At 47.9% G+C, this 26,072-nt stretch overlaps 1 protein-coding gene across 4 annotated transcripts in view; it reads right to left on the bottom strand.

The window, feature by feature from the left end:
* The window catches only part of BUB1 (BUB1 mitotic checkpoint serine/threonine kinase), a 1,594,853-nt gene that overhangs the window by 300,981 nt on the left and 1,267,800 nt on the right, over nucleotides 1–26,072 (bottom strand). For all 4 annotated transcript variants that reach the window (XM_069606846.1, XM_069606848.1, XM_069606845.1 and 1 more), the window contains one exon: nucleotides 5,653–5,768. In XM_069606846.1, coding sequence (XP_069462947.1) covers nucleotides 5,653–5,768 — 116 coding nt within the window. The remainder of the gene's footprint in view (nucleotides 1–5,652; nucleotides 5,769–26,072) is intronic.

Raw genomic sequence — 26,072 nt, 5'->3', positions numbered from 1 at the left:
CAGATGCGGGATGCAGCGCCGAAGGCCTCCGGAGCGTGCGAAGAGTTGGTAAGCTTTTGTCTTTCAGATGCCGGAATGCAGTGCGAAGACCTCCGGAGCGCACAAAGAGTAGGTAAGCCTTTGTCTTTCAGATGCCGGAATGCAGCGCGAGGCGTTGGTGACAGCCGATGGACCAGGTAAGTGAAGCGCTGTCACTGAAGACCGTAATGCTAACCTGTTCTTTGTCGTCTTTATAGGTGTTGCTGAAGACTGGATTCAGGATGGTAAGCCTTTTTCCTTAGGCCCAGGATCAGATGCAGAAGACACGATGAGCGTTCTGCTGCAGAGGATGCAGAATAACGCAAAGCAAGATTCATCCATCGGGTGTGGTTTAAATATCCTCCTGTAGTGCTTAGGTGTCTCCTTCCACAGCCACGCCTAGGTAAGAAAAGAGTTCCTGCTTTCCAGAAGAGTTACAGTGTTCTGAACCTAGGGAGTGGCTCCTGCCCCACCCAACAGGAAAAGTAGTTCCAAACAGAAGAGGATCAGAGGCTCAACTGGCAGGCAAGTAAGCAGCATGGTCTGCTGCAGGTAAGTCCACCCAAGCATTATGAGCCCGGCGCTTCCAGCGCTGGGACTGGGCATATTTATGAGCCTGGTGCCACTGGCGCCAGGACTGGGTCCAAAAGGTCCCAATTGGGACTGGTTAGCACTCGGAACCTGGGTTATGGATCTGCTTCCAAGGGAGTTGGGAAAACCCTGACCTTTTGGAAGCAGAGATCATGACAGTCCCTCACCCCCAACCAAACACTATGCCCCATGGCCCCCTCACCCCCAACCAAACATTATGCCCCATGGCCCCCTCACCCCCAACCAAACACAATGCCTCATGGCCCCCTCACCCCCAAAAAAACACTATGCCCCATGGCCCCCTCACACCCAACCAAACACTATGCCCCATGTCCCTCACCCCCAACCAAACAATGCCCCATGGCCCCCTCACCCCCAACCAAACACTATAACCCATGGCCCCCTCACACCCAACCAAACACTATGCCCCATGGCACCCTCACCCCCAACCAAACCCCCTACCCCCAAATCAGCACACACAAACCAGCACCAATACAGACCCGAACCCCCACCCCCCAAATCAGCACACACAAACCAGCACCAATACAGACCCGAACCCCCACCCCCCAACTCAGCACACACACAAACATGCACCCATACAGACCTGAACCCCCCACCCCCCCCAAATCAGCACACACACACAAACATGCACCCATACAGACCTGAACCCCCCCACCCCCCCCAAATCAGCACACACACAAACATGCACCCATACAGACCCGAACCCCCAACTCAGCACACACACAAACATGCACCCATACAGACCGAAACCCCCCTCACCCCCTCAAATCAGCACTCTCAAACAAGCACCCATACAGACCTGAACCCCCCACCACAGCACACACACTCTCAAGCATGCACCCATACAGACCCGAACCCCCACCCCCACCCCAGCACACACACACACAAACATGCACCCATACAGACCCGAACCCCCACCCCAGCACACACACAAACATGCACCCATACAGACCCGAACCCCCCACCCCCCAAATCAGCACACTCTCAAACAAGCACCCATACAGACCCGAACCCCACCCCCCAACTCAGCACACACACAAACATGCACCCATAAAGACCCGAACTCCCCACCCCCCCCAACTCCAAACCCCCCACCCCCCAACTCAGCACACACACAAACATGCACCCATACAGACCCGAACCCCCACCCCCAACTCAGCACATAAAAAACATTCAAATCAAAACATTCATACACATCCGACACCACCCCACCGCATCTCAACATACACACAAAATACATTCAAATCCAAACATTCATACACATCCGACACCCCCTCCACCCCCGCATCTCAACATACACACAAAATACATTCAAATCCAAACATTCATACACATCCGACACCCCCTCCACCCCCCGCATCTCAATATACATACAAAATACATTCCAATCCAAACATTCATACACATCCGACACACACCCCCCCACCCCCCTTCGCAACATACACACACAAACATAAAGCAAAACAAACCCGACACACAAACAAACAGACCACTTACCAGAGACGTGCTGGAAGGCAGGTAAGCGGCAGGTAAGCTGGAACGCCAGAATCGGACTACGGCTGGTGTGGTCCAAGGCTGAAATGCCTTCCGGCATCAAGCCTTATGGACCACGCCAGCCGTAGTGCTGGCCCTCCATTGGTGCAGCACATACGTATTACTTGGCTCGTAGGAGCGACGTAGTGCGTCTGTGTGCTGAGCCAATGAGTGCCAGTGTTTTGTCCGGCCCGGAAGACAACAAAGACTTTCCTAATGGAGGGCGGCCGCGGGCCGCCCTCCATTAGGAAAGTCTTTGTGCCTCGCGGGCCGGACAAAAGAGCATGGCGGGCCGCAACTGGCCCGCGGGCCTTATGTTGTGCACCCATGCCCTAGGCCTAGACTAACACTCAGGATTTTTGGTTACTCTAGGTGTGCTAAAAGAATAAGCTGGTGGCAGCAGTGACTTTTTCCCACTTTTGGGGATTTCTTGTTTTAGCCTTACCGCGTTTGGCTATTACCTGTGCCTATTGGTAAAACATGGCAGTGCCACAAGCTTTTTCGCTTGTCCTTTTGCAATCTTGTTCTTTAGCCACCTTTCTGGCCTGAGATGCCAGGAAAATCCTTATAAGGACTTCCAGTAGCCCGGGAAAGCAGAAGCTTTTGGCGGGCTACTGGAGGGCCGAGTGGGTTTGCTGGCAGGATGTGGGCTGGGACTGTCTGGTCCCAATCCACAAACTGGTTGCAGTGTGTCTGAGTGGTATGCATAAATGTTCCCGCCAGTGGTCCTGATTGGACCAATCTTGGGGGTGCTATTGGCAAGTGAGGGCAACATCTCTTACCTAGCTTTTAGGATAAGAAGAGGACCCCTGCACCCATTCTTCAGAGATCTTGGAGAAACCTGAAGGAGCCAAGTATCCTATCCAGCTGCGAGACCCGCAAAGAAACCTGAGACCTGACTGAAGGAGGCCTGGTGACCAACTTCTGGCACTGTCCTGGAGGGGCCGATCTTGCTTGGGATCTTCAGCAGTCCTGCGAAGGAGCTGCGTCCCTTGGAGTGAAAGGACCATCCATTACTGACGTCTGTTCGGTGCCCTGCCAAAGAAAGCCTTTGGAAGTGCCACAGAACCGTCCTGTGGCTGACCAGCTTTGATATTGGGCTACCGTGCTGCCGGCGTCACCATTCAAAGTTTCGACCTGAAAGTGGGGGATCCTCAGCTGGCCCCACGAATTTCTGCATCCTAGCATCGAAGGGACCAGAGTTAGGAGCAAAAGTCTCACTGCGGCTGCTGAGTCCCTTTGCGTCGTCGTTCTGTAGTGACCACTGCCCGAAATTGATTACCTGACTCGAGTCCAGTCCTGAGAGTGGCCCTGCATCGTGTTTTGCTGCAATCATCCATCGAGAGTCCTTGCAACAGTGAAAGACACCAACCGGAGATCAGATCTAACCTGCAACCCTTGGAAATGGAGGACTGCGACTTCAGTGGGAAAAGCAACGTCAGACCCTCTCCCTTTGTTCCGCCAAGTCTGGGGAAGAATTGGAGTATGGGGTAAATTACAGAGCTTCTTACCTACCCCTATACTCCCATTATAAGTCAATGGGCATATAATAAACCTTTATTCTAACAATTTTGGCATTGCCATTGTTTGCTTATGCAAGACCTCTGAAGTTTGGGCTACTTTTGGTAGTTCGTTTTACTTGCATCCTAACCGCAAGAACCGTTCCCTGGACCCCAGAGACCCTACCTGCATTTTCTTCTGCATCAAAGATTCAGTGGAACTTTTACCTGAACTACTGGGCAAAAGGCCCCAGACAACATAGGGCTGCACAATTTTAGTTGAGGATCATTCTATGTGGACCTTGAGTGCATACTATTCAAACTTTTCCTTTGCACGAGTTTCTGACATGTATTATGCCCTATAACAAAGTGAATGCATATATGTATTTAGTTTATTAATATCGTGTGTTAACTACTTGCTAGTAGTCAATTTTTCATAGTGTGTTTTTATCCTGTCTAAGTGTAATTTGTGAATCCCATTGTGTGACTTCATTGTGGACCCCTTACAAGCTCACCAAATCTGTAGAACTTAGCCTAGACCGCCTGTCATTGCTATCTAAACTGGGTTGGCTACAGCTTCCCAGAGTTGTCCCTGTCACAATATAGGTTGGCCTTCTATACATCTGTCCACTAGGGAGAGTATAGAAAATCTGTCCGAATAGCACCAGAGACATATCTCATGCGGCTCAGTAACCGACATTTTGGAGTGGCAGTCAGAACACTGCTTGAAACCCGAAATCTGAGGCACAGACATCTCGCAGACAAACGAAAAATAGAATTCTGATGAAAATACTTTCAGAGTCGAAGATGGGATCACTGTGTTCCTAAAGCAGCATGTCAAGCGCACAGAAAAATGGAACTGCGTTTAAAGGCGTAGTGATATGTATATGACGCCCAATGTAACGTCTGGAGCCCACCATCGAGCACGAAGGATTGACAGCCGAGACGAAGTCCACTACGCCCCCTGTCAAAGTTTTTCCAAAGCAGCAGAGCTGGATGGGGATATCTATGAGATGAGAAATCTGAGGGAGAAAGGCAATCCACTGAAAATCTGGGTGTAAGTATAGGAAATAGCAGGACGCAAGGGGCAGGGGTAGTGGTAGTGTTGGGCCCACACGATCAAAAGGGAGTCGAAAGACAGAGGGGTAAGACCAGGATGTAGAGTATGGGTATAAGGGAGAGACCTGTTGGGGCGGATATAGGAGAACTAGGAGAGAACAGTCAAACCAACAAAAAGTGTATAGCAAGAGAGACACACAGAAGGGGTGAGAGAGGAGACAGGCGAGTGAGGAAAAGCTGAAAGTTGGGCCATCCTTAGAGAAGCGACAGACCACCCAGACTACCCCATTAGGTCCTTAAGAAGCCCCTCAGGGAGTGAGTTACATAGAACTAGTTTTTATGCCTGCCCAATGAGAGGGCTAGACCTAGCAAGTAGACATACACTGGCTGTAGTCAACTGATAACAGGCAGAATTGGATCGGTATAGGGAGCTTAGGCTATAGAGGTGAGAGTCCACCTCAAGGTTGAGGCAAGATTTAGGGATCGCCCTAGACTGGGAACCCCAATAGACTTGCATATAAATATTTTTTCTAATAAAAAGTTGTGGTTAACAATTGTTGAGAGGTGCATTGGCGTCTTGTTACAATGTGCAGTTGGATAAAATAATGTCATATAGAGGAGAAAAGGCAGGTTTCCCGAATCTAGAAATTCTGTAAAATGGCATCTAAAGTTTAGAAACTTTGGCTCCAAAATTCAGCGATGTAAAAGCACTTATCCTACTGCATCACACATTGGAGGCAAGGACTGCACTAACAAATACTGCTTACTTTAACTTTAGGACCTTGTTTAACATCAATGCACTTACTGCTCAGTAAACAGATGATTAATGCAACAGCAGAATAATTGGCAATGGAAAGTCATGAGCTAGTGCTTTAATCCAAACTAGATAGCTTCTGAAATTATAAAAACAAACTAAATTGATCAACCTTACCTTTAGGATAATTTTCTCATTGCTTGTCATGTCATTTATATCCATAATAGAAGCTTGATATACATGAGCAAAGGCTCCCTCTCCGAGTAAGAGATCAACATGAAATAATGTGTTACCTTAAACAAAGAAAATGTTAGGGTGAGTGTTGTGAAAAATTAATTGAGCATTAAGCTCCGTGTACAATATGTACTTTGTGATTCAATCATACAACCATTTTTTTTATCACAGACTTATCACAATAAAGATTTGTAGTCATTTTGAATGTTCATAAAATGCTCATTGATTTCATGCAAAGTTGTTTTGACCCCCAACTGGAGTTACTTGTCCCCTTTCCTGTTTCTCACAGGGGTAATTCAAGATGTTATATCAGATTATCCATCTTAGAACAATAAAATAAAAAAATAAAAAATAAACTATCTACAAAACAACAAAAATGATGTTCATGTTTTGTTCTAGGTTTTGATAATGAGCTTTGCTCTGTAAGATGAGTAAAATATTATTAGGACTGAAAAATACTAGCAGGGATCATTAGACATGACCTTAGTAAAATTATAAGCGCCAGTTTATGATTTTAGCACTAATAAATAATGTCATTTTAAATAGCTGCATTTAAAAAAAATAAATAAAAAAAAAACAAAACAGTGCCACACTTTCAAGACGTGCATTTGTTTATATATAAAAACATATACCCCTACTACATTGGTACATTTGAGCTAGTCCAATAAATGCTTTCACATCCATATTTTTGGCGTTTTATTTTTTAGATTTATACAACACAATAATAGCACTGAAGTGGCCCGTTTGCACAGTCCTCTCGTTTAATACTCTATGGTTCCAAGAGACCCTACCAATTATGAAGAGCAACTTCTAAGGATAGCTAGACTTCTCATTACACTATTACACAAGTTGTTTATTGGGGGAGCAAGAGGTCTGATATGGCCATCTATAGTATCAAGGTCCAGATATTTAGATTTATTTATATTTTCGGCTGATATAGCATTTAGTGATAGGAAATGCAAAAATACAGTTTTACAGATAAAACACCAAGACAAAATCCACTAAACACAATTTGTCTAAAAAATACTGGTTAAAATGCTTTAAAAAGACAATGATTACCTGAAACTACTGAAAAAGGTCATGCACATATCCATGGAAGGATGACTTATATGGGCACAATAGGGAGAAAAAAAGGAGAAAATAAATAGCTCCTATGCTCATACCCCAGATCTCCGCCTTGTCGATTAGAAACACGGCTCAGAGACTAACCCCACCTTTATTGAGCTTGGTCGCCAAGTCCTGTACAAAAAACATGCAGTTGCTTTAGTGATAGCTCTATAAAAATAATCCAAGGATGTCCAGGATTGTCCAAGAAACAGTTACTCCTTAGAAAGGAATTCATGTTTCGCTACCTAAGTGGCTCATAGGCTGGACATGCCTGAACTAAACGGGGCATGCTTTCCTACTCTGCCTCACACATTTTGAATTTTGAGCTCAATGAACAACTCAATCTCTTCATGCTGGAAGCTAAGGAAAGAGTATGCACTTTGGCCAGAGGAAAGAGGTGTCTGAAATGGGTATTATCAAGGTTGAACAGATAAAGTTGATGCCTTCTGCATGCTACAAATGTATTAGCTGTGATGAATCAGGAGTATTCTCTTCTCCCCATGCTGTCAGGATGGAACTTGGAGGACTGTCCGATGTGGTGGCATGACGGCGACACCAGTGGAAGTGGGTGACTTGAAACCTCCCGTCAGCAGGCATTCGCAGAGCACAGCAACCTACAGAGATGCCGAGAGCAGGGCTGATGCGAAGTCCAGAACATGCAGACGAGGAACCGAAGCAGACACGTGTGAGCGTCAAACCACAAAGTGCCACCCACGACGAACTAAGGCACCAGGGTGGAATGGAGAAGGGGGAGGCTGCCGGAGGAACATACCTAAAGTGAAGGGAGTTGTGAAAACTAGGATGTTGATGTTCATACATTGAAAAAGCATAAGATAATATGACAAGAAATCAAGGAAAGTGAGTGGCAATATTAAGCATGAGGATTTGAGAAAGCTGGAAAAAGTATCCCATGAAGTATGGAAGAAGTTATCAAAGTTAACTAATGAAGAGTTGGGGAATCCCTTAATGAGAGACTTTGAAAAGTACTACGAGTCAAGATTACATGTTACGCAAAGAGCTCAGAGAAAGGCCTAGTAGAGAGACCCCAGGAGTAGCGGTGCCTCACCCCATGATAAAGATATATAGCAAACCTAGAAGGGTCGAGTGGAAAGAGTGAAATATTCAAACTCAGAGGAAGAGCTGTAAGAGACTATCTTGAGAAAACCATTAAGGAAAGAACTGATAATACTGATTAACATTGCACTGTCTGGAGGACCAGACCTATGAGTGGTTGGCAGGAGTTACATGAGCTAATAAATAAGACACTAAGAACCAGAAGAGACCATCATAATGAATTTTTTCATTGAGGATGACCTTTTCATAGTGGATATATACATATATGAACTAAGCGAACCCTGAAATAAAGCATCAAGACACGGCCAAAGGGAAGCAGCCAGGAGAGAGACATTCTTTTGAAAAAATTTAGTTATTGGTATTAGTGGTAGGGTCAGGTAGATTAGATTTTTGACTGAGGAAATGTTTTATTTGGACTTCCTGACAACAGACTGGCATCTTAGGTTGGTTGGGTATATAGGGAGGGAGGGAATATCCCTGTAACAAAAGGGTAAGTTAGGCCTTTTCTGTATTGTTTTGGATAAAAACCAAAGAAAGGTCCAATATGTGTCCGACTACTCATTCCGACCAACCAAACCGCACAACTTAAACACGCCAGGCATGTCAAGAGCCTGCCTCAGCCCTCTTTGCTCTTGCCACTTGAGCTTCTTTGAGATTTGTCAACAGGGACCTATGAAAAACCATGGAATGGTGCAGGGGTTCAAAAATATAACCCAAGTAGAAATTTGGTGAGATCTTTTGACAGATGTTTTCTGTAGAAGGAGATGGACGACTGGGTGAAGGGTTCCTGCAAGGCCCACCAACTCTCTAGACTGTGATGACATACCTGGCCGGAGCATCCATCACCCTTTTCCGTACATTAGGAAGCAAACCTCTGCAAATAGTGCGGCAGATGGTAAGCTCTTCGGCAGGTTGAGGAGTTGCTTCAAAAATTGTTGATTTGAATTGGGAGCCCCAGTCCAGCTTGGAACGGATGGTCAGGGGAGTGGGGTGGGAGGGAGGACTGGGGTTCCAATGGGAGATTCAAGGAGATAAACTGGTGACCATACAAAATCTATGGTTGTGGGGCATACGAGCAGCATAGAGAGAAGGGTCAGACAGGAAAATCCTAGAGTGTTCAGAGGGGGTAGCCTTGCCCCTTAGCTGTGAAACGAAAATATCACTTTACTTCACAGTGTGGGTTGCCCCACCATGTTTGACTGTATAATCTTGAATCACGTGTCAATGTTTGGGGAGGGAGGGGTAGTGGGGGTGTTTCAGGATGGTAAGGAACAAGTTACTTACCTGACTCTTGTTCTCCAGCCTGGGTCTCTCATGGATTCACATGCTCATGAATATTCCCTGCCGTCAGGATGGGAGTCCTCTGTACATTTAAGCAGTTTAGCTTTAAGCTAAACACTGCTAGTCTCCTCTATAGCCTGTCAATGTCACTTTGGGTCATAATGCCCCTGGCATTGACACTATTCCTCCTAAGCGCCACCACTTTTGGCCATCTTCAGATTTGGAACCGCAGGTAAAGTGGCAGTATGAACCAAGAAGCGCCAACGAAGGGAAGGCGGGAGGGCTCGCATTTGTGAATCCATGCCAGACCATGCTGGATAACTAGAGTCACAGGTAAGGAACTTGTTCCTTCTCCAGCATGGGGTCTGGCATGGATTAACATGCTCATGAATAACAATTACACAGCAGTATATATACACAACCATGGGAGGTGGCAAGGCTCAACAGAAGCAATAAACACTCACCCCAGGTACAGACTCAACTCAAATGAACAGATTGCGTAGCACCGCTTGGCCGACTCGGGACTCCAACCTGGAATCCCTGTCGACGCAGGAGAACCTTGTGAAGGTGTGCATGGACCTACACGTAGTAGCCATGCAGATGTCGAGCAGGGGCACACCAGAGAGGAACACTGTCAGCGCTGGTGGAGTGGGCTCTCGGCAGGCCAGGCAGCGGCCTGCTAGCCAGTTGATGACCGTGCATGATGCCGCTGGAGAACCACCTGGAGATGTATGCCTTCGACAAGGCCTTTCCCTGATTCACACGTTCAAAACCGATGTACAGTTGAGAAGTCTTCCAAAAGCTCTTTGTGGGTGCCATGTAAAACTTCAAGGCACAAGCAAAGTCCAGCGAATGCAAGACCCTCTCCGCTGGCAACGACTTATTCGGGCAGACAGGAAACACTAAAGACTCGTTGAGGTGGAACTTCGACAGCACCTTTGGCATAAAAGTGGGGTGTGTACGCAGTACCACATTTGAAGTGTGGAAGGAAAAGTACCGCTGATTGCACAATAGGGCCTGGATCTCCCTGACCCACCTGGCGGAAGTGATGACCATGAGGAAAGCCATCTTCCACAATAGAAACTTGAGTTCGGCCTTATGTATCGGCTCAAAGGGAACCCCCATGAAATTCGACAAGACCACATCGAGTTCCCTTCAACGGCAGAAAAGTGTTGAAGAGTCCCTTGAGAAATTCCTGGACGAGCCTGTGCGACCACAGGAAGGCCTACCCGGTGCCCTGGTGTAACAGGATATGGCAGTCAGGTGCACCTTGATAGAGGCATGAGACAGTCCAGCCTTGGCCAAGGAAAGCTGGAATGGTAGGGGCTGTGACACGCAGAGGGCAATCTTCTGAACCTAGCATCACACAGAGAAATGCTTCCACTTATGGCCGAAGCACGTCAACGTTGAAGAGGCTCTGGCCTTGCCCGGGATGTCCTTACACTCCACAGGTAAAAAATAATGTCCAAACTTGTCAATCTGGAAAAGTGAATAACCTTCATTTGAATGACATACGTAACTTGATGGCCGTAGGCCAACCGTCTTATGCACCGAAATATAGAAATATAGACTGTTATGCTTGACCAACAAGCGGCCATTTTAAACGTAGCAAGAATCGCCATTTTGCTTGTTAACCATTGCTCATTGCTTTCTGTCTAAAACTGCTTTGCAGCTTGCAATTCTTGCGGATTCTGCTTACTCTGCTCAACTGTTAACATTGTTGTCTGAATATGAAAGGGCAAGGTCGCGGGACTGAGGACTTCGTTGAAAACTCCTCATGAGTAGCCCAGAAAGGAATGCCCACGCTCCCTCTCTGTAGCCTTGAGGGAGAGCTGCATGGCATTTAATCACTTCACAGCTGCCAGCCAGTCTCGTACGATGGTAGAATAAACAGCTAAAGGCTTGAATTATGCTCTTCCTACGCCCCCCCCCCTTCGCAAAACCCTTTAGAACGTGTCTGCTCCCAGGACACGAATAGTGCCTCATAGATAGCAAAGCATGGAATGTGGCTCTTCCCCCGTGTACAGCTTGCTTCCAAGAACAGAACCACCGTGTTCTGTTCAACAACTAAAAGATACCTCCGCACTTTCTAAATTGCACTTTGTTACTAGAATAGACATCAAAAGTGTCATAATTGTCATACCCGTCGGAAATGTCCATCGTCATCCCGAGTTCAAAGAAAGTTAATAAAGGAGGGTGTTAAACATGACATATCTGATTTGTATGATATGCATTTTGTATATATGTAACTGATGTACGTAATTCGCTCTCTTGCGTCCCTCGAGGTCTAGGAAACTCACGTCGCGGGGCGTGAGACCAGAATTGGCCAATTGGGACTATTTTTGCTTGCAATAAACCTTAGCATTGGGAATTTGAACCTCGTGTCTGGCGCATCTTTTCGTGTATGTTTATTGCCTTGTTTCCATATCACAAGGAACCCCTAGGGGCCCCTTTCAAACTCTGGGGTTGCAGGAGCCAGGTCCCGAGATTCAGCGATACTGAATCGTGATGCAGAATCGCCTCTCCCTAACTGGAGAGAAGGTCCGGAAGTAGTGGCAGCCTGATGGACTGAGCAGTTGACAGATGCAGCAGGCCTGGATAGCATATCTGACGCAGCCACGCCAGAACGAGTATCATCCTGCAGTGACACGAGTGTATTGATCACTCGTAGCAGGAGTGGGAACGGAGGAAAAGCATACAGGAAAAAGACCCACCCACAGGAGCAAAAATGCATGCCCCATGCTCCTCGACTGCCGGAACCTGCTGGTGAACTTCTGATACTTGGGATTTGTCGCCGTCTCGAAAAGGTCGATCTGGGATATACCCCATTCGTGGAACAGAAGATCCACCTGGTCCTGGCAAAGCTCCCACTCGTGCCAAGAACACAGCTCCCTGCTGAGCGAGTCTGCAACGGTGTTCTTGGTGCTCGCCAGGTGAAAAGGGACGAGAAATATGTGCCGATGAACGGCCCAGTGTCACAGAACCTGGGCCTTCCTGGTGAGCGCGTCCCGCCCTGCTTCCGGATGTAGAACATGGTGGTGGTGTTGTCCGTGAAGATTTGCACCACCTTGCCCCTCATCAATGGCAGGAAGGAATTGAGGGCCCAGAAGATGGCCCGGAGCTCCAGGATGTTGATGTGAGGTAACTTTTATTCAGGCAACTGTCCAGTGTGAGCTCCCCAACCTTCTAGAGAAGCATCCGTGGCGACACTCTACTGGTAAGGCTGGAAATGGAATGGGGCGCCTTGCGCAAGATGAGAGCGCACGCCCCACCACTGTATTGCTCATCGGAACTCCTTGTTGAGGGCGATCTTGTCCGTCCAAGATCCCTAGACTTGCAACCACCTCACATCCAGAAACTCCTGGATAAGCCTCATCTGTAGTCTGCAAAGGAGGTTGAGGTTGATGCAGGAGGACATCATGCCCAACAGAGACTAGATGGCCCTCACAGTAGCTGACCGCCCCTTCAACAGGCGCTGCACCTTCTCTAGGATGGCCACCCCCCCTCTCTTTTGAGGGAGATGCCTAGAAAGTCACTGTTTAGTCTGGCTCACAGAAACTGAGCGGTCTGCGATGGCTCCAAGCAGGACTTTGGATAATTCATGGAGAATCTCAGATCCGTCAGCAAACACATAGTCCTCGCCGCGTGCTGGCTCGCCAGAGCATGGAGCGGGATTGAACTAGCCAATCATCTAGGTAAGGGTAGACATGGAAGCCCTCGAGACGAAGATGCGCCGCCACTGGAACCAAGCACTTTGTGAATACCCTTGGGGCCGATTTACGGGCGAAGGGAAATGCCTTGAACTGATAGCGTCGCCACTGGACCACGAACCGCAGGAACTTGCAGTGCTTCCGATGAATGGGGACCGGGAAGTAGGCGTCCTCCAGGGATGCCAGGAAGTCGCCTTGCTCCAGGTGCCTGAGCACATGCTGCAACGTTACTATCCTGAACTTCTGGGACATCAAGCACTTGAGGCGTTGCAGGTCCAGGATCGGACTCCACACTCCGCGGTCTTCTTTTGGACCAGAACGTATCTCGAGTACACCCCGGAGGTGCTGGGGGACAGTTCTATCACGCACTTTAACATGGCGGGGACCTCCCGCAGCAGCTGTGCCACATGCTGTTTTTGTTGTCGAGCCACGTGTGGGGGGTGAGGGGGGGAGAAGGGGCACTAGGATATACGAGTTGGAACTTCAAGGTGTGCCCCTGTCCGAGAGCATCCAGCACCCATATGTCGGTGGTTTTGGTCTTCCACACGCTAACCGCGCCAGCCGGCCTCCCACTGGGGTGTAACAAGTGAGGGCTCAAGTCCACAGACTGTTCAGGCCCGTTTCGAAGTCCTGCGGGTGACACCATCCTCTGCCGCTGCATGCCTACGAGCAATCTCTGTATGCCTCTTGCATCGTGGAGCGGGAAGGCTGTCGATAAGGGTTGTTGCAGCCTTTGGAGGACCTGCTGGGTTTTCCCCTTGAGGAACGAAAGGACGACTGACATTGTAGCAGGTTACCCAGCAAACGTGCCATCTCCGTGCCAGTAGATGATTTGAACAAACTTGTTGACCGTCTTGCCCAACAGGTTTTTCCCAACAAAAGGCATGTCCAACACAGACTGAACATCTGGCTTCATGTTGGTGGTTTTCAGCCATCCCTGTCGAAGAGACACTCAGTTTCCCATCTGACGAAATCAGGTGTCTGATGTCCACCTCCACGGTAATGGTGTGGTGTCAGGTCACTTTCCCTTCCTGGAACAGCTCGAGCGATTCTGCCTTCTTGTCGGCAGGTAGGGCCCAACTTATATCAGAGCTCCCGGTCGTAGTAGGACAAAACGGCCAGAGCATTAGCGGCATTAATGTGCTGGCAGCCGTATAGATAATCTTCTCCATTGCGTCTAGCTTCTTCCCCTCCTAGTCCGGAGGTACCATGCAGGACGAAGACTGGTTCGCAGAGTGTTTCCTGGCTGTGGCTCAGACCACAGAGTCAGGTGGAGGCTGGCACCTCAGGCACTTGGTGGCCTAGACTGGGACTTCTTTATTCTCAAGCCTGTCCCGCTTGGGTGCAGTGGTGCTCTGATTCTTAAACAGTGCTAGGCCATCATACCAGATATAGTCCAACAAGCGGACAGACATGATGGTATTGCGCCTGGACTCACGACATTGATTAAGGAACCCTTACTTTCTCATCTGTTCAGGCACCAGTTGAAAAAGTTCAGAGGCCCTGGGCATCAATGAGTGAAAGGAGCCAACTTCATCTAGGCGGAGAGGCTCAGTGCGGTTCATCTGCGCCTGCTGGCTCTCTGTCCGCTGGCACAGCCTTGTCGGTGTCCGTAGCCGCTGTGTCTGTGTGCATGGCAAGATACCCTGTTGGGGTCAATGCCCGAGGTGGAGGCGGTGTTAGCGTTGTTGTCAGTTGGCGTCTTGGACCAACAGGTTCTTTTGACTTGCGTGTGCACCTATAAGGGCTTCCGGAAAGCGGTCTTGGAGGACTTCTAGACAGGGCAGTGCCTGATGTGGGAGGCAGTCTCTGCTGAATTTCTGATACCAGTGTGTGCAGAGTGGTCAGAATGTACAATGAAACGTCCCTGGGCTGAGGTGTAGGTGGAATGAGAGGGTGAGGCTCCGGGCTGGTACGCTGCTTCTGTAGAGGTGGACGATGGGGTTCACCCCTCGGTGACCCACCTTCCAACAAGGGTCCCTGGCCCCCTTCGTGGTCCGAATAGTAGCCCTCAGACAGGTTGTCGCCCTCATCCGAGCTAGTTTATGTGTACACCGGCACACTTGGTTCTGGCCCTTGTTCTGTACCCCTCCTAGGCGTTGTAGGAGCCTTGCTCCTTTCCTTCTTCTGGGGAGGAGGGGTGGGAGTGAGGAGCAGCTGCTGTCAACCTTCCAGGGGTCTTTTTGCTGAAGCCGCTGCAGTTACCTCACACCGTGCCAGCAGGGCCACCTGCGGGGTAGCCGTTGCTGCGGCTGTGGGCACCACCCTCGTGGTCTGCCCACCCTTTGAAGAATTAGTGGTAATCGACGAGGCAGTAGACAGTCGCCGACGGGGTGTTAACAGCAGTCAATGTGGCCGTTGATGATTGTGTTGTCTTGGCTGGTTGAGACGGCAAAGTAATAGCGTTTCCGATAGAGGCAGCGAAGAACCCACTTTGGATCTGTCCTTAAACACCCTGTCTTTTGGAACCCCGCAGGCGGGGCATCCTCAAAGGACCTCAACCTCTTTTCTGAGGGAGTTCGATCGTGGGACCAGCCTGTCCTGGGGGAAGCATGACCATGCCAAGGCCAGAGTACGAGTCTGAGGCCTTATCCGATTTCATCCACTCCGCCAGCTTGATTTAGCAAACCTACTTGGTCTGTTTCAAAAATCCACAACAGACCTTGCATCCCTTCTCATCACAGTCCAGATGCAGACAGTAAAACCATTTGTGGCGTCGATCCTACACCAAAAGTTTTAGACCACATTTCGCACAGTTTAAGAGGGATCTTTTGTCCTGTGTCATACCGAAAAGGGTGAAGTAGGCCAAAGCTTGGGTCTTCAATGATTCAATGAAAGATCCTTTACGTATCTTCACCGACAGAGACCTCCCTGCTGCTGGTGGTCAACCAATAAACCCAAAAGTTGGTCAAAACGTTCACATTTTACCAAAAGATTAGGAAAATAGCTCAGAGAGCACTAACAGGACTCCCAACAATGAAGCATGCAGTAAAAATCTGAAGATGGCCACCAGGGGTGAGGACTGTCAATGGATGGGGGCAGTAGGACCCAGGGGACAGTGATTGGTTTACAGGAGATATACAGTTCAAGTGAAAGTGAAATTTTTCTTTTACTGAGGATTCCATGCCAGACCCCAGGCTGGAGAAACTGACATTTCTACACCAAAAAAACCTGTCACAGGATGTGGCAGGAAAGATAGAAAACAGCCCAGCCACTGGACAGGAATTGCTGGCAAATTTCGACCACTTCTTTTCACAGGCAGTTATTTCATCCACTTCTAGCAGAGAGGCCCATAGCCGCCTGGCAAATGATCGGTTTAGGCATCTTCTTAGCAGGACAGAGGGTGAAGTCAGCCCTCTGGTAGAATGGGCCCAGAGACCTTCAGGAATAGCATTCCAAGATGCAGAGAATGATTTACCTTGTCAGGGTCTGTTTGGTCACAGCCCTGCCAGCACTGGCACCAGCATAAGAAAGTGCTAGTCATTCTTGCTGACATCCTATGTCCAAGCAACATAGTAGTTGAGAGCCCACACAAGGTAACAGCTATATAATTGCTACTGTGACTTGGAAGGATGAGGCAGAGGGAGTAAAAACACACAGGGAGATGGATATTTCGAGAGTGGTCGAAATCTGAGAAAACCTTAAGCAGAAAGGAAGGTCTCGCTAGCAGCATAACCTTCTCTTTTGAGAAATGAAATATGGAGGATTAACAGACAATGCCTTGACATCACTCACCAGTCCAGCAGAAGTGATGGCAACCAGGAGAATCACCTTACTATGAGTGATCTTATAGAGCAAGGATGCATGGGCTCCATGTGAATCCCATAAGAAATGTCAAAGCCAAATTAAAATCGCACATTGGAAGAAACGGACATGGTGGAAACTCATTGCACAATTCCCCAGAAAAATTGCATAAACGTGGGGATCGTGAAGAAAGCCTTTTTAATACCAAATTGGTGGCTAGGTACCCCTTTATAGTGCGAATCTAAAGGACCAACTAGATCAAAGAAAACAGAACATCCAGAACAGGGAATGTGGCACAAGAGAATGGATTCAGGTCGCTTTCCCAGCACTAAGACAAAAACGTATGCCATCTGCAACCATAGACTGACTTAAGAGCACATCCAGGATGTCGCCCAACAAGATACACTCTTTAGATCTCAGCCTCAGCAGCCAAGCATTAAGGTTCATGCTGCTGATGTTTTGATGGAGGACACGCTCTTCCAACTTGGACAGTAGAATAACTCTTCAGGACGCGCCACGGAGGGCCAAGGAACATGTCCAGCAACTCTGTGTATCATGCTCTCCAGGCCCAGTTCAGAGTGATCAATAATAACTTGGGTCTGAACAGGAGCAGCTGCCTGAGAACTAGAGAGTGACCAGCATCAGCGGGAACGTAAAGAAGATTGAATGCCATTTGACCATCAGTTCATCACCCAGAGCCCCCACGGATGGCATTCCATGTAGCATACCAATTTGCACTTCCTGTTCACACTGGAAGCAAAGAGGTCCACCTGAAGAGGCCCACAATGGGAGATATCCCCCAGAAGTTCCTGGTAGAGGTCCCACTTGTGGGAGGCCGAATTCTGTCTGCTCAAGGCCACCGCTAAAACACTCTCTGTGACAGCCAGAAGAGCACCTGTCAAGTCGTTCTCCAGAACCCAGAACCACAGATGCATTGGTTCACTGGACAGGGGCAAGAACTCTGTTGAGGTAGTGAATAGCCACTGTGTTGTTGCTCAAGACCAACACACATTTGCTCCCTCACAGAGTGGCACAAAGCATCTAGGGTCAGCATGATTGCCCTCAATGCCAGCAAAATGATTTGTTCCCAATATTCTGAAGGACACCATAGACCCCCTCATCCTCAGGTCCTGCAGTTGAGCACCCCAACCTTTCAAAGACAAATGTCAGTTGAAGCCAAAGTTGTAAACGCAATGCTCCTTTAATCAGGTTGTCTCGTAAGGCCCACCACGTCAGACCCTGCCCGAAACTTGCAACAGATTCGACATGGATTTATGGAACTGGGACCACTTAACGGCGCAGCCTATGAAGAGATCTCATGAATTATCAGGCTTCCGGCATCACGAGAATGCAAAAAGCTACGAGACCCAACAATCGCAGAAATATGGAGGCTGGAAGTTGTCTCCAAGATCGGGGGACTTGACGTACCTGAAAGATGCTCACCAATCGATCTTCAGGTAGGAAAGCACTGCCCAAAACAAAACTGATGAACTGGAGGAATTGAGATGGCGAAATGTGAGACCTCTACAAGTTCAGGCAGAAGCCCAAGCTGCGTAATAGGCTGCACGTGTTGAACAGATGCGCTGACGCCTGGCCTGGGTAGCAAGCGTGGGCAAGCCAGTCATCTAGGTAGAGGAGCATGTGAATGCTCTTCCTCCGTCCCAAGTAAGAGTCCAGCTGCGACCACTCCCAGCAACTTGAACATCCTGGGTGCTGTGGGGTACATTGACCCACTCAGCAGAAATCCCATTCATGATCAAGCTGCACAGCTGCAGTTAAAAGCAAAATGGCAGCGCGGGCTCCTTGGAGCGCCATTGCCCGCATCAAAACTGCGTTTTGCAGCTACACTAAAGAAAAATTATGGCTGCACCATCTTGCCAAACAACTATTGGGCAAGTTGGAAGAGAGAACACACTGAGAAAGGCTGCCAGTATGTGTTCTTGTGTCCACCAAAAGAAGCAAATTCAAAAGCAGCGCTGCTCTTTTGCTTGCAAAAAGTTCCCACTGAAAAGGGAATATTTTACATTGAAAAGGATGCTGCCCTGATGCTACTTTCATCTATTCAACATCACACTGCCTTCATCAGTGAGACCCTGCCATGCCATCCATATCCAGATTATGCTACAGCAGAAGAGATCATTATCCCTGCATGACAGGCTGTATCAGGCTAGAACTGGGAAATGAACAGAAGCTTTACTTTCAGCCACAAAGGAAAACGCTTGTCTTTTGGGTTACAAAATGTCAAAAATCACTGCGTCAAAGAAGCCCAAGCTCTATGGGAATATGTCAATTTCAGTGGAACTATGTCTTGAAAGAATTGCTGTATAAAAAACTGGCTGGGGCTGCAGACCAATGTGGGAATTCCGATGGAAGAGAAAAAAACAAATTTGAAAGAAATCCCAGCAGCATTCACCGGTATAACCCAAATTGACCTTTTGCACAATTGACCTATTATAGTGGTCCCAATTGACCTTTTGCACAATTGACCTTTTATATTTTAGTTATTTTATATATGTATTGGGTTGGTTTTGGATTATAAATAATATAAGCGGATTGGGTGGGGGGATGCAGGGATTTTGGAGTGGGTGGGGGTTCCACCTGCATATAAGCCGTAATTTATCTAAATTAGGTCACTTCTCCAGAGGTCAATTGTGAAAAGGTCAATTAGTATACAACCTCATTCACCATGTGCCAAAATGGGCTTTTGCAACCCCCCGCCCCCAAAAGAATTGCCTGTTTTGAAAGTACAATGTTGAATAAAAACTTGTCCTTGCCTAGTAATGTAAAGGGTTTTTTGCTGGGAAACATATGGGATGTTTTATTTAACAGGCTTGCTCCTGATTCAAAATAAAGAAATAATGGCAGTGGCTACACTGGGGAAATAAGCCCAAACAGGTTTTCTGCCATGGCTCAAGAAACATTTGGCTGACAACAGGAGTGGCCTAGCACCCGAAAGAGGGAGCTAAAATAGATTCTAGGACACATGCGTGCTAATTGCTACCTTTGAAAACTGAGTAGACCAAAAACACTAAACATCCCATGCCCATCAGACTTGTCTGGGCAGAGGCCTCTTACAATAGAGATTCTGGGACACAAGTGTGAAATAGTCCATACATCATTTGGCATCACCCATTCTGACCAGTAATTTTTGTCATGAACCCTATGATTGACAGTTGGGTCCACGCGTTGTATACATATAAATTATCAAAACGTATACATTCAATTATAGTTGCTACATGACCGTGTGACTATCATTCAGACCACCTGCATTCTTTATCCCTAAATTGTAATTCTAGTACATATAACCCCTTGTCAAGAAGCATTATACAGTAATGAAAAACTCCTTAAAACTTAACCGATTCTACAAAAATTTCACAACATGTCAGATCAGAAAGATACATGCAAAATCATAACAAACAGTGTCTCAGATTACAAGAAGCAGTACAGGTCCCATTTGATGTTCATTCCCCCAGGGTACATCGAGTCCAAATGTTCGATCCAATATGTCTCTCTTTGCTGTAAGAGTCTTTGAAGGTTACCTCCTCGTCTAGGTAATACTACATGTTCAAGAATAACAAATTGCAATTGGGCAACAGAATGTTTGAGATCTTTAAAGTGTTGTGCAACTGGGGATTTAACCGAACCTGTCCTCACATTGGATTTATGCTTAACCCATCTTAGTTTGGCTTTTCTGCCCGTGAGACCTACATAATATAGTCGACACGGGCAACTTTTACTGGGAGCTTCAAAGCCAACTCAAGAGCAGCCCTGTAAGCTATGCCCTTATTTGGGAGACAATGCTGACCATTTGTTTCAAAAGACTTATTAATACACTTTTAAGACTTATCTCTGCAACAGAACTTCGCAGGAATGTAAAGTTAACAATTTAAATGTAAATTTTGTGGCTTTTAAACAAGATGGGGTAGCCTTCACTGCCATATTGGGAACAGAAATGGCAGCGAATTGGATATTCTGAGGAAAGGGTACATGCCACTTTGAAATTCAATACTTACATTCCTTATGATAATCTATACCCATATATAAAGTTATAGAATTTTAGGTCGAATATTTATCACTGAAAATGAGGAAAAATTATTAGACAGAAGAAACAAAGTCTTACAAACTAGAGAGTTGGACTGTCATGCTCTGCGTGAAAAATGTAATCTGCCTAGGTAATTTGTAAAAATGCCATAATTGCGTAAATGTGTGATCTATGTGAAGAATGATTTTAGCTAAATTAATTGTGGGATGATCCTTTGCATTGTAAAGCCCACCTCAAAGCGGATGTCATGTCCCTAAAAATCCAACCAGCTGACAGCAAGGCGGTAACAATCACCCCTGACCAATCCAGTTGCTTAGAGGTGTGCCCAGCTAAACCTGCACCACCATATAATCCTATGATGTCACCATGCCTTACAAATAAGGAAGGCTGACAGAACTCTACACACTCTCTCCTGAATTCCCAGTGCCTGTGTATCGTGATATGCTACATTCATCTTGCCAGATTCTAGAATTTACTGCCAGGCCGAAGCATAGCTGACCCTATCTCAGCAAGGCCTTGATCCAGAAATCCCACTAAAAACCCCAGTAACAAAAGGGAAAAGCTGTGGTACCCTTTTGGGGAGCATCCGGTGACCAGACCGGCTTTTTGTCCACTAACTGCATGCCCGCCGTACCCCTGCCATCCAGCTGTACCTTTGCCATCCAGTGACCAGAACTGCCCAGCTGTTTTGCAAGTGTGGACTGAATATTTCCCCATCCCATAGCAATACATAGCATACCCCATGTTGATACTTTGTCTTTGCTCTAGTCTAAGCAACCCTATCTATGCCTTGGTAATTTGTCCAACTGTCAGAATTTTCTGTGCATCTTGTCTGCGATTCCCTAGCGTTGGCGCCATTCTTTCATTTACCGCATCTTGTAACTTCTTAGTAATATTTTGAATAAATTAAGTAATTTCCATAAAGAGAAACACGGCGTGGAGCGGGTTAATCTGGCTGCTTAACCTGTTTCATGGGCACCACTATCTTCTTGATAATCTAGCATAAGTAAACTTTGTCTTTCTTTCCAACCCGATTTTCTCTTTTTAACAGCTTTATTTTTCCAAAACCAAACCTCCTTTTATCTTCTAAATCTCATCTAATTCTTCAGCTCTAGCCATCCTTTCACTTATATATTGTCCCTGTGATGTGCATCTATTCTCCAGCCCAAAAACCCAACCCGATTGAGTATTTCACCAGTTTTTCTTAAAAAACGTTTGACATTTAAAACTGCAATTGAGAAACATGCAACTTTCCAACGTGTGATTCAGCTGCATCGTTTTCTTACTTTCAACTTGCTTTTGAACTGTATGCCTTTTGTTGCTACCTTGCCTTGTGGTTGCTAGTGTGTACATATTCCTGCTATTGTGAGAAATCATATTTGCCTCATTGATTTAACCGTACATTAATTGTCAAATTCCGCGTGTCATTTCATGCCATTGCAAATGGCTTTCAAATTTTTGCCTCTTATTTTGTGAGGGAAGGTCGGATTTTGATTGTTTGCGATCTCATATCCCTGGCTTCTACCCGTATTTCAAAAGTGCTCCTATTCATCTGTGCTTTGAATATTTTCTAGTAGGAGGTTAACCAAGTGTATTTCTTCAACTTACATTGTAATTATCACCCAAATGATGATTGCTGCCCAATATATAAATGTGCGTGACTTCTTTGAATTTTAACATAAATATTGCATCGTCACCAACCGGCCTGGTTCATGGTCCATTGTGACCCAGGGTATTTGAAAAAGGGGGTGTGAGAGTTGTGTGCCAGCTCAATTTCAATTCACAGAAAATAAAGAGAAAGCATTCCAATTGCACGCTACCACGTAGGCTAAGACTGAGGGTCCTGATCCGGTGTGTGTCACCTGATTGAAATCCTTAACAGTGCTAAATGTCAGTACCTTAAAATGGTAGTGGCAGGAGCCTTCCATGAATCTAAGGTATTGGTAATTCTTCTGACTCCGATGGATTGTTGCATGCAAATAAGCATCATGAAGATCCAGAGGCCAACCAGTCCAGCAGACCAAGGGGTTGGAGGATCTTGGCTAGCACTACCATCTTGAATTTGTCCTCTTGAAGAAACAAATGACTTGCACTCAAAATGTGACGAGCCCCTGCCCTCCTTCAGAACCAGAAAGTATACTGAATAACAACCCCTGTCTGCTTCATAGTTATTACATCCCCAGAAAAGAAAATTGTTTGGACCAGTGATATCTTTCCTATCACTTATCAGCAATTCTGAAACTGGTATAAATTACAAGTTACTCACCGTAGTGATGAACGTGTACTCTTAGTCCTTAGTCCCCTTTCCTCCATACTGTATGGGCGTCCCTTCCTAGGGACAGGAGACGGAGCCTTTTTCACCAGAGAAACCTTCCCCTTTAGATTTAGAGACACGCAGGGGTGCGGCTCTGATCATGTGCTACCCTGACTCCGCCCAAAAGCGCAGCCTCTCAGTCCCCAGTGACGCATCAATATTTAACATTGCCTAATGACACCAGTATTATTAAGGGCAGGGGGGATGGTGGGACGTATGGAGGAAATGGGACGAAGTACGTTAGTCACTATGGTCAGTAACTTGTAATTACTCTTACATCCCGTCCCCTTTCCTCCAAACTGCATGGGCGATTACAACTGAATGTAGCCCCAGGGTGGCGAGGAGACCCTTCTTAAGAAAACAAGTTCCTTAGAAACGCCTGTCCGAAGGCCGCGTCTGACTTTGAGCCGGCATCCAAACAGTAATGGTTACAGAAAGCTGAAGGGATGGCCCAGGTGGCTGCTTATGACCCGACACGGAACCTGCCTCTGGAATGTGAGGACCGTGACCTTGGCTCTGACCGTGTGAGCGTGCATGTTGGCCAGAGCCCCCAAATGTGATAAAAAGTATCAGATTTGCAGAAGCCCTTAGTCAGATTCAGATAGAATTTCATAGCGCATTTGACATCCAGACCGTGCAAGACCATCAGACTCATCCTTGGGGTCAGCGAAGAATGTAGGTAAGACCATTTCTTCGTTCAGATGGAAAGCAGAGGGTACCTAAGGTAAAAACGCTGGGTGAGTCCGCAGGACCACCTTATCCTTGTGAAAAGTGGTACAGGGTTCTGATGCCACCAGAGCCTGGATCTCGCTGAGACTCCGAGCGGAGGCAAGTCCTACTAGCAAAGCTGTCTTGATGGTGACCAGCCTGATGTCCGCGGATGCTATTGGCTCGAAGGGTTTGTGTGCCAAAGCGCCCAAGACCACACTGAGGTCCCACATGGGGTGTGGCTTCCTGATAGGAGGGTAAAGCCTGGACAAATCCGCCAGGTGTTTGACTATCAGTTTGGAAGAGGAGAAGACCTGCTCCTTCGCATTTCTGTAGACCCCTATGGCTGCCTGATAAGTGCGACATGTGTCCACGTGTACGCCCGAGTGAGCGAGGTGTGCCGAGAAGGCGAGCACATTGTCCAGTGTGCAGGTCAGGGGGTCGATCTCCTTCGAGTCAGCCCAGTGACAGAACCTGCTCCATTTACTCTTATTTTGGCTCCTTGCACCCTGGATGATCTCCAGGTTAGCCTGTGAGAGGCTCAGGTGCTTGAGGGTGATCTGTTCAGGAACCACGCTGTGAGGGTTAACTTCTGATGAGCGGAGTGGAGTGGAGAACCCAGCCCCCCCCCCCCCCCCTTGCTGGGACAGGAGATGTGCTGGGCCCAGCAGAAGGTAAATGGGTGGTCTGTCTGTGAGGCTGAGCAATTCGGAGAACCACGCTCTCGACGGCCACCAAGGAGCTATCAAGATGATGCGGAGGTGACAAGCTTCCTTTATCTTGCGGAGATCCTGAGGATCAGGGGTGTGGGAGGAAAGGCATAAGCTGTCATGCCTTCCCATTGAATCTGCAGAGCGTTGCCCAGGGAGCCTGGGCCCTACCAAGACGCCAACTGGTGGTACTTCCTGTTCTTCCAGGAGGCAAATAGATCCACCTGAGTATTACCCCATGTGTTGAAGGCCACCGGCAGCACCTGGTCATTTAATTGCCACTCACAATTGTCCGCTCCCAGCCTGCTGAGCCTGTCCGCTTCCAAGTTGGCCGCCCCAGGGGGTGGACGGCCCTGCAGTAGATGTTTTCCAGGGCCCATTCCCACATGCTGAATGCCAGATTGCACAGCTGAGGGGACTTGGTACCCCCTGCTTGACGACTTAGTACATGCTGGTGGAGTTGTCGGTCTGTATCAGGACAGTCCTGCCGAAGATGAGCGGAAGGAAGGATCTGAGGCCCAGCCAGATGGCTCTGAGCTCCAGCGAGTTGATATGCGACTCCTGCCAGGCCCAGACTCAGTGGACGCTGTGGCTCCCCAGAGTGGCTCCCCAGCCCTCTAGGCAGGAGTCCGTAGTGATGGTGACCTGTGGAGAAGGCTGCCAGAATGGGATGCCCGCCCGCAGGTTGTGGTCCTTGGACCACCAAGTGAGGTCCAAGTGGAGCGAAGGCGGTATGCTGACCAGCTCCGCTTGGGAGCCCCTTTCCCGATTCCATGAGGCTTCGAAGTGCAGCAGGAGTCTCCTCATCCAAACTTTTGTGTGAGGCATGGCCAGGAGGACCGCTGCCATGATACCCAGTAGGTGCTGGTACCACCAAGCTGAAGTCACTGGCCTGGTAAGTAAGTGCGTGGAGGCCCTCTTGATGGCCGTAATCTTGTCCTACGATGGAAACACGTTCTCTGAATTCATATCCCAGATGAGGCCCAGGAAGGTGAGACACTGCATGGGCTGCAGCTGAGACTTCTTGAGGTTGACCATAAAGCCCAGGTTGTGGAGTGTACTCCTAAGTGCGGAGGAGGTGTGGGCAACCCCCTCCGGGGATCTCGCCATGACGATCCAGTCGTCCAGGTACAGGTAGACATGGTGGCCCTGGTCCCCGAGGAGGGCGGCCACCGCATTCATGAGTCTTGTAAATACCCTGGGGGCTGAACTGTGGCACAAGGGTAGCACCTTGTACTGGAAATGACAGCCCATGATCTTGAAGCGCAGAAAGGAGCGATGGGGTTGCCAAATCGGGACTTGTAAGTAGGCACCCTTCACATCCAGGGAGCACATCCAGTCTCCCTTGTCTAGTGTCTCTGCAAGGAGTGCTGGTGTAACCATCTTGAATTTCTGAAGAGGGAGGCAGAGGTTGAGGGTGGATAGGTCCAACACTACTCTCAGGCATGCCTGGTTGTTCTGTATGGTGAAAATCCTGGAATAGAAGCATAATCCCCTCTGGGAGGCTGGTACCTCTTCCACTTCCTGGCTCTCAACGAACGACCGGATCTCCGCCAACAGAGTTGCTGTCCCAATCTGTGGGAGTGGAGGGGAGGAAGGAGGAGAGTGAGGTATCAGTAGGCGGTACCCCGTGGATACTACTCAGAGGATCGACGGGTCCGCAAAGTTCTGGT

This window comes from Ambystoma mexicanum, chromosome 4p (genome assembly GCF_040938575.1).
Source record: "Ambystoma mexicanum isolate Mex_15411 chromosome 4p, UKY_AmexF1_1, whole genome shotgun sequence".
NCBI lineage: Eukaryota > Metazoa > Chordata > Amphibia > Caudata > Ambystomatidae > Ambystoma > Ambystoma mexicanum.
Note: the sequence above shows the minus strand (reverse complement) of the source record. Positions and strands in the feature narration are given on the sequence as shown.